At 28.2% G+C, this 14,325-nt stretch overlaps 2 protein-coding genes across 4 annotated transcripts in view; one reads left to right on the forward strand and one right to left on the reverse strand.

Moving 5' to 3' along the window:
• mbt (serine/threonine-protein kinase PAK mbt) overlaps positions 1-14,284 on the forward strand; it is a 52,295-nt gene extending 38,011 nt beyond the window's left edge. The window contains exons 2-9 of one of the 3 annotated variants that reach the window (XM_087415608.1): positions 1,887-2,017; positions 2,697-2,797; positions 6,486-6,858; positions 7,149-7,539; positions 8,002-8,412; positions 8,677-9,209; positions 9,493-9,646; positions 9,756-14,284. In XM_087415608.1, the coding sequence (XP_087271734.1) occupies positions 2,016-2,017; positions 2,697-2,797; positions 6,486-6,858; positions 7,149-7,539; positions 8,002-8,412; positions 8,677-9,209; positions 9,493-9,646; positions 9,756-9,917 (2,127 nt within the window). In that variant the 5' untranslated portion in view covers positions 1,887-2,015 and the 3' untranslated portion in view covers positions 9,918-14,284. Of the gene's footprint in view, positions 1-1,886; positions 2,018-2,696; positions 2,798-5,954; positions 6,145-6,485; positions 6,859-7,148; positions 7,540-8,001; positions 8,413-8,676; positions 9,210-9,492; positions 9,647-9,755 lie in introns of those variants that run through there. The other 2 variants (XM_011059355.2, XM_011059354.2) reach the window with 2 other exon arrangements.
• On the reverse strand, positions 42-6,479 carry LOC147910465 (odorant receptor 10-like). Its single transcript, XM_087416196.1, has 5 exons — positions 5,915-6,479; positions 1,437-1,536; positions 986-1,105; positions 550-705; positions 42-388 (listed from the first exon to the last, which is right to left on the reverse strand). Exons 1-5 carry the CDS (start codon positions 6,199-6,201, stop codon positions 335-337), a joined length of 717 nt encoding a protein of 238 aa, XP_087272322.1. The 5' UTR covers positions 6,202-6,479; the 3' UTR covers positions 42-334.
• Positions 14,285-14,325: the final 41 nt, after the last annotated feature.

The raw sequence follows: 14,325 nt of genomic DNA on the forward strand, positions 1-14,325 counted from the left end.
TTTATTTCAAGTAAAAGTCTCATAAAAAAAATATAAAAATATGAAGATTATATATAATTTATGTATTTATATCAATATTGAAAAACAATACATTAATTATAATTACGACATAATTGTAAGTAATCATATAATAGTGCTGAGCAAAACTCATCGATTATGATGTAAATAGAAAAATATAAAATACATAAAACAATATATAACGTAAAATAAAATATAACACATTTTAGATGTAAGTAGATATTTCAAGTAATGTTTAGTCCAGCACTTGTGTCTAGATCAATAATATTTATATTGTTTTTATCACTATGATTATTAATATAATTTAATGATATAATTAATCACGTCGTGCAAGCAAAACCGATATATAACCGCCTGATGTTTTTAATAACTAAAATAAATAAGCTGTCTTAAAAATTGTATCATAGGGTTTAATATTTTTACGAAAAGATATTATAAATATTAAATTGCAGTTTTTGAAATAAAATAACTGATTTTATTTTAAAAAATTATTAAATATTTTAAAAAATTTTGTATTAAACATATGCTTACACTGCAGAAAGCATTCATCGTTAGAGGAAAAATTTTTCCAACCGTTACGTAAAGTGACTTGTTTGCGCGAGTCATCAATAAAATTAGATTTCTGGCTTGCTTTGGTTCCAATTCATACCAATGATAATCACATACAGCTTGATAGATACCTTCGCACTATATAATGCGATATAATCTTATTAAATATTGAAAATGTATTTCGAACAAATTTATAAATCTTAAAAAATTAATTATATAAACATAATTTAACGTTATCGAAGTTATTATTTTGTTTCATATTTCAATTCTGCAGATATAATAACTCAAACTCATCATGAAAACAAGAATGTACATCTATTCTTACAATAACTTTTTTGATTAAATTAAAATATTTATCACATTTTTGCAGCAAGAAAGTATTTGTATAAATTTGCTAAGATAATAATAATTAACTTACTTGAGCTATTAGACATTCTCCAACCACGCAATACAAGCACATATGTGCAAAAATATTTGCAACAACTGTTACAAGGAATGACAGTCTTATGAAAGATAAATGACGTCCATCAGTGACAACCTATATTATTAATTAATATAAGGAATATACTAAAAGAAATACTAAAAGAATATTAATTGTTATATGTTAATAATGTAATAATTACAATTTTATTTCTTATTTATTTTATTATTGATTTTGTTTGTGTATATAAAGGATATACACAAACAAAATTAATAATAAAATAAATAAGAAATAAAACTGTAATTATTACATTATTAACATATAACAATTAATATTCTTTTAGAACGCATAAAATATTTGAAGACATTTTATGTTCATACAATATATACACATATATATATATATATATATATATATATATATATATATATAAAAGTTGTTGACTTACGGTAACTAGTAAAAATCCATATAGACTAAATAATGTGCCGAAGTAGAGGAATAATCCAAGAAGCATCAAAGTAAATGTACTTTCAATGATTTTAACACATCTGTAATAAACAAAATTTTTATTAACAATTATACAAAATGATGAATTGTGTTATAATAATTATATCTTATTAACCATGACTTAAAAATATTAAATTTTAGAATTTTATGAGTTTATGTTTCAGAAGCGTTATAATTTTTCTTAATTAAAAAAAAATATATATATATATATTAGATATATGTATTAATTATATCGTGTAGTTTTATTTGATCTGCCGTTATGAAATAATTAGCGCTATTATATAAAACAATAAGTGTTCATCATGACAGTATCATGTACGAAACCTGATAAGGCGTACATGATCCATTATGGCGTCTGCTAAAACATGATCAAAATTTGATTGTTTTTCAGAACCTATCATTAAACGACCCTTAAGATTCTTTAATTGACCGCAGACATGGAAAATCAGCAATCCAAAGAGACTGTCAATCGCTGTATAACCCATGGCAGACACCATGAGAGTAACACCTTGTGCGACGAATGTAAGTTCAAAGTATGGACTTGTATCTGTGTCATAGAAATAATATGTCTGCAGGGGCAATGGTTTGCCCGGATCGGTCACGTTTGTTATGTATCGCATGGTAATTCCGAAGCACGGAAGAATAAATAATAAAATAAACGACGCAAACATTATGATAAATCCGCAGATTATGATCATGCGAGGAATCCGTGCGCATCTTATCATGATCTTCCGTTCTTCGTCAGACTTCAATTTTAGCCAATCTTTAGCAATCATGTACAAGAGTGGCGCAAGAGCTTAAAAGATAGATTACAAACAAATAAATATAACAATTAATTATAATAACATAAATTATAATAAATAAATAACATATAATAATAATATAATAACATAAATATAATAATAACATAAGAACTTTACAGTAATATACAAAATTTAATAATTATTATAAAACAGATAAGATATAAATAAGAAAAATATATATTACTCGATTTTTTTCATAATTTATTAGGTGTTGGAATTAATTCGTAGCGTTTTACAAGTGATGGGAAGTACTTTCATTAATGTATTTTTTAATGCTCATGTGAAATAAATAACATTCTTTCATTAAAAAACGCTACGAATTAATTCCAACACCTAATATAATTATTAAAGACTTAATGTTATTATTATATAATGATATGTTTTAATACTGTTTTTAGGGATTCAGCTTCTTTTCTGTGTCAAAATGCTACAAGGGAGATTTATTTACCAGCTTTTTTGCTCCACATGACGATGAGCTTCATTATCATCGACACTAAAGGTAAAGTGAATTGTAAATTGTCTGTCATCGACATTAAATCGCCCCAAACTCTTATCAAAGAATGTATGCAGGGAATTACACCAAAAAAAGTTACCATAATTATTAACAGTAACACTCGTACATTAGACATTAATTTTTCTTGCGTCGTTTCTTTCATTTTTGGCCAAAGTCCGATAAATTCCAGGCTATAGCGATTTAATTCTACTGCCCATTCAAAATCTAACTATCAAAGTGTAAATTCATTAATTCTACCATATCGGACATATTTCTATGATTTCAGACAAATAAAACATTTCTTTTAATATCTCAAATTTGTCTGTTGTTTTATCTTCTTCGGCTTGAAAAAAATTGAATATCCAATCATACTTTTTACATTTTTCTTATAACATAAATTATATACAATAATGATACAATTTTTCAATAAATAGATATAGATTATTCAAAAATAATTATTTAAAAATTGTTTAAAAGTTTATACATATAAGATATATCTACATATTTCATGAAATGATAAATTTGTATAAATGTATATATTAATATGTAACAAAATAATGAGTGTTTTTTTTTATCACTTATTAAGCAAACAAAGCATTAAACAAACGTTTTTTTAATGAAAGTTAAAAACAATAACGAACCTGTATATCCCGAATGTCTAATAGCATCCATATCTAAGGTCAGTCACGTACTACTTTCCTTCGTCAAAAAAAATATTTTCATCCCCACTAGTCGAGTATCATCGCGCATATTCGTGACATGACGTATTCACGTATTAAACATAGGGTCTATAGAATAATCGATACATAATAAATATTGCGTATTATAAGTGCAGTGACTATTTCATATGATTAATGTACTACGGTGTCCCTCAGTGTTCGGTAAAAGAAAATTGATCTAGAAGGCATTGACTTCGAAGTTTTTGCATGCTCGATAAAATAAAGACAATTGAGAAAAAAAATAATATCGCGTTCATGGGTTGATACATTATTGATGCATCCTTATAGAAACTTTTTTTCATCGTGACATGGTAATTCTTAGGAATTAGTTGTTATATGGATAGTGTACGTGAAATTCCTCTCTCTCTCTCTCTCTCTTTCTCTCTCTCTCTCTCTCTCTCTCTTCCTTACCTCTTTCCTTATTAAGAAACGTGAAGAAAAATTCTGTTTTATTTTAAAAGAAACATTTTATTTATTAAAAACACCAAAAGTTTTATGCGTCTATCTAGTTGAAGACAAAACATTATAAAAAAAAATCATTAAAAAAATGTAAGTGTATTCTTCTATTTTGTACTCTTATCGTAAGAAGTAATACATTTATAAAAAACAATTTTTTTCATTTTTATCTTCTGCTAAAGAATAGTTACTTTACTTTTATTCAAATTTATTTAATTTCCATTTACGTGATCCGTTTTAAAAGAAGTTTCTAAGCGAAAACTTCAATCACATTACTTGAAGTTGAAAGTCATCTCAATTAGTGCGCGCTTAACTAACCGAGAATTAAACCATAAAATCGACCGAACAATAACCAACTGTGTCGAGACTTTAATACGCTGGGTCAATTGTACGAGGTCATCATTAATTTTATAATGCTCATCTATCAAAATATTATAAATTTTCATATTTTTATTGTATATATATTAGGTGTTGGAATTAATTCGTAGCGTTTTACAAGTGATGGGAAGTACTTTCATTAATGTATTTTTTAATGCTCATGTGAAATAAATAACATTCTTTCATTAAAAACGCTACGAATTAATTCCAACACCTAATATATATATATATATATACATATATATATATATATATATATATACACACATTCGGAAAGACGATATTTTCGGAAAAAATTGTTCTTATAAAAGTACCAAATTATCTATCATGTGATGATATTGGTTTGATCTTGAACGATTTTAGGAATGCCATATCAAGGTCATTTTGATTTTTTCAAATAAAAAAGAGGAATCCTTTTATTGCAAAAACTTATAACTGACGTCTCTTGAAACCTATTCAAAACGGTATAATTAAATGTCATTTGATGAAATAAAACTATTTCAGATGTGCGCCGTTAAAGTTTAAGTACTGCCCGGTGTCAGCATTATTCAAGATGCACCACGCGAAAGGCATGGTCAGATTTTATATACCTTTTTTGGATACTTCATTAAAGTACCTTACTTTTCATATAAGTGTGTGTGTGTGCGTGTGTGTGTGGGTGTGTGTGTGCGCGCGCGCAAATACATTAATAACATTACACACACAGTTAAAAATATTTTTCGTAATATACTTCATTCGATTCATAAAATACAATATTTACTTAAAATAAAAACATATCAAATATAAATATCAAAACATAATAAACTAACAATATAATTGTTTATTAAATTAATCTTAGCCATTTTAGTTATTTGTTCAATTTATTATTTTTGTCATATTGAATATCCTAAAGAGTAAAGTCTTTTAATAAAAATAAAAGTTTAAAAAATATTTTTATTTCTATAAAATATAATTTTTAAATAATGAAAATAATAGGAATAACTTTTTTGCATTATTTTGTTTAACCGTATTCTTTATTACTTTATTCGTCATTTATTTTGAATGAAAAAAATAGAAACACGTTAATTTAGATTAGAAGGAGGTACTATAATTTTTTTATGCATTATATACAGATATTTAAAAAATAAAATTTCTATAATATAATTTTTATTGATAATTCTTATTAACATAATGAATTAATTCTTGTTAATATAATTTTATATAAATAAATAAAATTTTAATTAATGATCAGTTATTAAGTTTTATGACCTCAAAAAAGAGTACATATATATTCTTCAAAGGCTAATAATCCTAGATACAAGTTTCACTGAGCTGGATCTCATCGTGCGATCTTTGATCGATGAATTTCCACGCGGTTATTCCTTTTCCGCGATCACGATCTCACGATCACTTTCTCTCCCGCATTCTATCCCGCTCGTTTCCGGTACGTCCGTGGTGCGGCCTCCGTTTTCACGCTCGCTCGCGCAGGTGCCGCATTTACCTTGCGCGCGCGCGCGCGCCTGCGCCGCGACGCATGCACGTTTCAACAAATTGTCATGAACTAAATGCCACGAAAGATTCGTAAGCTCACCGTGCGGAGCGCCGGTGTGCGAAGTGCGACCTGTCGTTCCTGTTGAGGCGGATGAATGGCGTATTTATGTGTTTTAACGCGCGACATCGCCTATGTTTCGACATCATTGCATTCCGCATCCACTCCACGAGTTGCTTGAGCTGTCCGAGGAGCACGTCCTCGCGTATTTCACTAATCCCAACTTGGTGAGCTTCAGCGGGGCTGCATCGTAGAGATCGTATCGTCGCACGGTAGGCGTTGCTGTCACTTGGCTTCTCTCGCCCCGCGCTCTTTTCACACATTTTCATGATACTCCTGCGCCTTGTACGCTTGATTTATACTATAGTAGTACAAATCACATGTCACAGAGTCTTTTCGACCAGTGAAGCTATCCGCGGAATACATGGGCGGCTGTGGTTAAGGGATAAGCGTGTGCAAGTGGCATACACCTCTGACAGGCAGAACGTACCGCGTACTTTTATTGTTAATAGAACAGTCGCTGTTAGATGATATTGCCAGTGAAATTACTATGTTACAATATTCGTTTGTCTCATAGGCACGATCTTAATAATTTGAGTTGCTTTGAATGCAGGGATAATGTTTACCAAGAAGAAAAAGAAACCACAGATCTCCACTCCAACTAACTTTGAGCACAGAGTGCATACTGGATTTGATAAACGTGAGGGCAAGTTCGTTGGATTGCCGCTGCAATGGGCTTCCATAGTCGGGAATAATCAGATTCTGAAGTCTACCAACAGACCACTGCCCTTGGTCGATCCAAGCGAGATCACACCTACTGAGATCCTTGACTTGAAGACCATCGTAAGAGGCCATAATGATCCTAGAATAAACAGACCACTTGCCACTGATAGAACTGTCGAGAATGGCTTGCCTAAGACTAGTACAGTCGCCCGTTCCAATTCTCTTCGTTCTTCGAGTCCACCGCGACTCAGGAGAGATTACAGGTAATTTAGCTTTTTCTTAGATGTATTTATTATGTTGCATCAAATATGTAGATTTATATAAAGAATGATACAAACGTATATATATGTCATAATGTATAGCAAAATTTTTATTGATAAAGACTGGCACTGTAAACATACAACTATATCTAGTATCTCTGTAGTTGATAGAAATAAATTAAGCATCTTAAGTACATTAGATATTCTTGCATTATTTATTTATAGAAATATTTTGATGAGATCAATGAGATTAATGACAGCATAATTTTTTCTTTTATTTTCTTATTTTACAGACATAACAGCAATCTTCCACCATCCGTCCCTGAAGGCCAAGAGGTACCTTCAAATGTTAATCAGGGCTTTACGAACTTTGGCAAGCCACATAACTACATCGATAAACTAAGACAAAATTCACCGAATGTTGGCAGTGGACTGAATTCCAGTATGCAGAACATGCTCCCAAATCTTCAAAATCTCAATCCTAATATGCAATCTTCGCCAAATTTAACTCACTCGGGATCAAATGTACCAAACTTATCTTTAAATTTCCAAAACTTAAGTCCTATTGTAAATTCGCAAGCTCCAGTACAAAGTCCAAATACCCCGCAACTTCTTGACACAGAATTTCATAGACTAAATTCGCAAATGGCTATGACATCAGGTCATTATAATGGCAATGTACAGGTAATTATCACAGTATAATTATTAGATATCATACATTGAAAAAGATATATATATATATATATATATATATATATATATATGTATGTCTTTTATCTAAAGGAATAATATGTATATGTGAAATATTAATATTATTTGAACTCATATACAATTTCATTGTATACATTTATATATATATATGTATATGAGACATTAAAATTCCAGCAATTTGAAAACATTTGCATATTTATATATAATCACCATTTAAATTAACTTAATAATATGTAATTATATAGTTTTGTTTCTTAATAATCTAACAAAATTACGTATGTTGAATCTTTTAACTCAATTGGGCAGGAAAGACAATATAAGCACATTCTATCAAGATGCAAAAGTTAAAATATTAGTCTCTGTTAGACTTTAAAAAAAACAAAATATATATTCTAGAGTATATACAATTGTATAGTAATATTATTTGGTTTATAGGGTTCGACTATAGATCCATCGAGGGAACATCAAGCTGGCCAAAATGTCTTATTATACAAATTACAGCCAAAAATTTCGCCAGTGGGTTCAATAGCTTCCCAACGACCTCTGAGTCAACTGAGTTCACATAATATTAATAAATATTCTCAGGCATATATGTCTGAGAATCCATCTAATCTCCAATCACATTTGAAGAAGCCGATGGAAACGTCCCAATCAATGCATAATTTATCAAAGCCTAACATACCGTCTGCAGTATCAGGAACTAGTTCTACTCCAGATCAAAATCAGAATTTGAAAAGTGCTGTTTCCTCAGGGAACTTAGCAGTTAGTGCAAGTTCGAACAATACCAATAAACAAACAGAGCAGAGACTTACACATGAACAGTTTCGAGCTGCTTTACAAATGGTGGTATGTGTAAAATTTATATTAATACCAAAAAATAAATTTATTCGTTGCACAATAGAGTATATTACAATTAATCGTGATATAATTTTTTTTATGTAAAAAATATCTTCAAAATATCTTTATTTTTTACAATATAGTCTATAGATGAATGGTTCTAATTCAATTATATTATTGCTATTATGAGTTGCAATTAAATAAAATAAACAAGTTTGCAGTCTAGAATTTTAACTTTCACAATGGCATTTATTCATCTTATTTTATATTTAGGTAAGCCAAGGTGATCCAAGAGAAAATTTGGAGAATTTCCTGAAGATTGGTGAAGGCAGCACAGGAACTGTATGCATAGCTACAGATAAGAGTACAAACCGTCAGGTTGCAGTCAAGAAAATGGATTTAAGGAAACAACAAAGACGCGAATTACTTTTTAATGAAGTCGTTATTATGAGAGACTACCATCACCCAAATATAGTTGAGATGTATAATAGTTTCTTGGTAGACGATGAATTATGGGTCGTTATGGAGTATCTAGAGGGTGGTGCGCTAACCGATATTGTAACACATTCAAGAATGGATGAGAGTCAGATAGCTACAGTGTGTTCTCAGTGTCTTAAACCACTGGCATATTTACACTCGCAAGGTGTTATACACAGGGACATTAAGTCTGATTCAATATTACTTACGGCGGATGGCAGAGTAAAGCTGTCAGATTTTGGCTTCTGTGCTCAAGTTTCTCAAGAATTACCAAAGCGAAAATCTCTCGTAGGAACTCCGTACTGGATGAGTCCTGAAGTTATTTCAAGGTATTCTGTTTATTTTTTAAATTAAGTAATATAAATTATTAAATTTATGCTTTATTATTCAAATTATAGAAAAAGTAAATTACAGATGTGTAATGAGAATAATAGATATATGAAATACATGAGAAATGTACTTTTTCTATTTATTTTTTAATTTTTTTGTAAAATCTTGCATTCTTTCAAAAAATTTAGAATAAAATATTTCAATATTTGGAATGATGTATCTCAAATATCTTAATTATTTCAATTTTTTGGCAAATAACTAAAATGATTGTTTCAATTATAGGTTGCCATATGGACCTGAAGTGGATATCTGGTCGTTAGGAATAATGATTATTGAAATGATCGACGGTGAGCCACCATTTTTCAATGAACCACCTCTACAAGCTATGAGACGCATCAGGGATATGCCACCACCAAAACTAAAAAATTTTCATAAAGTAAGATCATTTTCTTATTAATTTGGCACAAATATTAGAATTATCATATCAGCAAACAACTGTATATTCCAAATTCAAAAAATGAACAAAATATTTTCTTTATTTTCAGGTTAGTCCACGCCTTCAAGGCTTCCTTGAGCGAATGCTCGTACGTGATCCAGCGCAACGAGCCACGGCAGCTGAATTATTACAACATTCATTCCTTAGGCAAGCTCAAAGTCCTAGTATCTTGATTCCATTAATGAGAGGCGCCAGACACACAAATTGTTAACGAGATTACATTTTCGTAAGCTAGAATGTTAGGCAGACATTTCATTACTAGAATATTCTCGACAATCATTGAACTACTTATTCTCTGAGGGCAGCTTTTGGCAATTTGTGAATTATTTCTGCCATCCTCATATAGAGAGTTTTTAAGTTTTTATCTTTTTTTTTTGCGATAGACATGACCGATTGAATAATGAAATATTAATGAAAATTCTCATACGTACGAATTTGGAGTACCATGTAATATTGAGGATTTTTAATTTTAAAAGTATTGAAATTGGCATCTTTCTTTTCTGAAACCAAAGAGAATAATGTTATTCACAATTTTTAGGTTTCTATATAAAACTTCGAACATTAATATATATATAAGCGAATCCTTTCGGTTATGTCTAATATACATATGTAATATATGAAAAAAAATTTATAGCTATACTTTAGAAAATATTAAATAGGAAAGTCCGAGTCATGATCATTACCAATTATTATTCGAGTTATGACATTCCAATCGGACCGAAGCTTGTAAGTATTATTTTGAAAATAGTTTACTACATTCCAGAGTATTGTTTTATATGTATTATTTTAATAATTTGACAAGGCTGCGTTTTTAAAAGACAATATAACATTATTCTTCAATTATTGGCACTGCCAATGTTTGATTTACAGTTGTAAAATCAAACATTGTTTTAATGTTATAACGGATAATTATAATTTTGAAATATTTATATACATAAAATACGTATTCACCAAGTGCCTTTACAGTTAGCACTATTGCAACGATTAACTTGTCATTATAAAGCACTATTTATTATTAGTATTAATGGGCTTTAGACATATCAAATCATTTATTGTTTATTATATTATTCAAAACGCAGATCTATATGTAAGAAATAAATATATACAAGGTGTCTGGTAGTAATCGGATTACTTTTCGAAAACAAGTAAAATGGGCTACGCTGAGTCGAAGAGTTCTATACTGTTTTGTAATAGTTAATAAGATATTAATTACTAAAAATCGCTAAATGAGCGCGTATTCACTCCTATCGCTAAATGTAAACATGTAGCAAGAAATAATCACTCAATGTGAAGAGAAGTGTTTTTTGCCTCATTGCTGCTTGTACTCTTAGCATGTTCAATAATCTACGATGTTGAGCGGTCGAACTCGCCAGATGCATTTGACGGTAGGCACTGAGCGGATTTATTCGATGATCTTCAGTAATTAATTTCTTGTTAACTATTGCGAAAATTGCAAAATGGTACAGGATCTTCTGATTCAGTTTATTCTGCTGTACATATTTACAAAAGATAATCTTCATTATCGACCATTCTATTAGGTGTTGGAATTAATTCGTAGCGTTTTACAAGTGATGGGAAGTACTTTCATTAATGTATTTTTTAATGCTCATGTGAAATAAATAACATTCTTTCATTAAAAAACGCTACGAATTAATTCCAACACCTAATATATTAATTTTTATTATTTTAAATGTTAATTTTGATATTTAAATACTTTTAAAGGAAAGTTTTTTTTATAAACTTTTCTTTTTAAATAATAATTCAAAATAATTCATAATTTGAATCTGTATATTTATAATTGATTCAAAGTTCTTACAAAGGAAATTTGAATGCCCATTACTACTTGTATAGAATGTTCCACCCAAGCAATATTTTTATTATCTTACTAAATTTATGAAAAGCCATAGTTAAAATAACTTAACCAGTAGACCTAATTTTATTTTTCTAAATAACATCATATTACATATACGTTCCAATCATATCATTATATATACATTCCATTTGTGAACTTTTGTAATATTATATTTTCGATTTATCAAAAAGGGTTAACATTCGATTATTTAGAACTTTAGATATTGAGATATATATTTAATTGTTACTTGAATTATAATATTGAAATAATTTGGTAAAACAATATTACGAAGAACATCCAGAAAGTAATGTAACAAATCTTTTTCATTCGTAATTTATTATTATTATTAATATTACTATTAATAGTAATAATAGTAGTAATAATAGTAGTAATAATAGTAATTTTGTAGTAATAGTACTAGTAGCACTAATATCTCTTTTCGTTTCTCTCAGGATTAGAGTAACTTCTGTTTCCTTAGCTAACTTTTTCTAATTTATAGACTAAGTTACAAATTTATGATTAATTTTGTTATTAAATTCGTAAGACGAAATAGTGACGAACATATCTTTCGATATTATCCCTAATTGGCCTTGATACTTATATATTATTATTGGACCGATGATCTACTAAGTAATTAAAAATGAGCCTGTTCTGTTTACTCCTGATGTCTTGGAAAATATATTGACATACTGAAAACTTATAATTTGCATATGCATTACAATTACATAATTTAGATAATCTATAGATTTTCAGTAATCAATATATTTTGGAACGCAGCATGTTCTTTTCAACTCTGAATTTCATTTTAGTACCATTTTAAATGCTCGTTATTAAAACTATTCTATTCATTACAATCAAGTCAGAAAATTCTGTGACATATTCTGCTATACTGCGATTAAATATTTTAATTCGTTGCTTTTAAATGTTCGATCTTCTTTATTCTCCTAATTTCAACTCTATCGCTCGATTTCTATCTTTCTTTTCATAGTTTATTCTACGATCTTTACAAGTTATTTTTTACTATTATTTTATTTCTTTACTACGCTTTTCTTATTTCTATTTTCATTATATTCTTATTTTTGTTTTATTACAGTCGGTTATTACAACAACAGTATTGTTGACGTCTTTACACGTATTTTTTCTTGTGTATACTTATCGGTCTTGTAAAATATCAAATTTGTACGTTTAATTGTAATAAATTTATTATTATCATGTTATATATTATTAGCACATTATTCGCGTTATTTACTTCCTTAAGATATTATTTTTATTTAATAACATAGAATTGAAAGAATAAATTTGTTGCATTACTTTCCGGGTATACTTTTTGTAAAATGTACTATTCATATAGAAAAAAAAATATCAAAAAGAAATATCAAGATTACTAAAACAAAAATTAAATAATACTTTTGTATGACAAATATATACAATATATTTAAATATTACGGAGGAGAAAAAGAGAAAGAGAGAGATATGATATATGATATGTATGATATATGTGTGCATAGTATTTTATTCATGATATAATTTCGTACTTGAAAATTTAAAATTTAACATAGATATTTTTACATTATTTTATAACAGTTTGTCACAGTTGATAAAATAGTATTCTTAATGAAAGATATGTGATATTTTTATTACAAATGTTATACGAGTTATACATCGTAATGTTTACTTTATGTAAACTAATAAATATTTAAATAATAGAAATGAAAAGTAATTAAATACAGTAAGACATTAAATGAACTAACTAAATGAAAATATTTCCAAAAATAATTTACATTATACTGAATTAAATATATATTTTATTACATAGCACTACATCGATGAATTTATGCAACTAAACTGCTGCACCTAATTATCTTATTGTTTAAATCAGTACTATTCGAACAGGGTTACGTTATATTATTTTAAGACAAATAATCTGAATAAATGTGAAATATGTATGTAGATCCATATATATGGAAGTATATACAAAAATGCTTAATTTTGATAAGGAGTTTATTATACTTTTAGATATATCATTAATGTATGTAAAAAGAGGTCAGGAATATTGCAAAGTGACAAAAGGCGAAAGCGTGATTTTGTAATAGCTAATATTTTGTGTATATTTAAGATGTATATTTTTTCATTATATTATATTTTTTGTACACTCGAGATTATTGCATAATTTAATTTGAAATTTGTGAATCTTCCAATTTCTATTGCAGTTTAATTTACGCATGATTAAGGAACGTTATATATATATTTGATGATTACGCATCGAACTATTCATATTATATTTTCAGCCATATAATCTTTTCAGTAATTAAAATTATTACACAATGTTTATTAAAAGGAATGTGTGATATATCAAAATTATAGATATTATGAGAGTAGCTAAATGATAAATAAAGTTTTTTTTTTGAGGATGTTTAAAATCGCTTTTATTGTTTGCAGTTAGTATGTCAAACAGATTTGTCCAATCATATTCGCCATATATTTAAGTAATTACATTATAAAGTTGTAAGGAAGCTAATAGAAAATCTATCATATTTTACATTATGTTATAGATTAAAAATTATTCTGCATATAATAGAAATTCGAATTTTTTACAGCGTGATCTGATTAAACAAACATATTGACAAACTTGTATGTGTAATATCCAAAAATTGATCATAGCATACATATGCAGGATTTTACATATTGTAAATTTATTACGTATAATAAAGAATCTATTTACAAAACTCGTTAATGTGAATAAGCTTTTAAGGTTTTTTGCAAATTT

Source organism: Acromyrmex echinatior, chromosome 2 (assembly GCF_024713525.1).
Source record: "Acromyrmex echinatior isolate Ae372 chromosome 2, ASM2471352v2, whole genome shotgun sequence".
In the NCBI taxonomy this organism is placed as follows: domain Eukaryota; kingdom Metazoa; phylum Arthropoda; class Insecta; order Hymenoptera; family Formicidae; genus Acromyrmex; species Acromyrmex echinatior.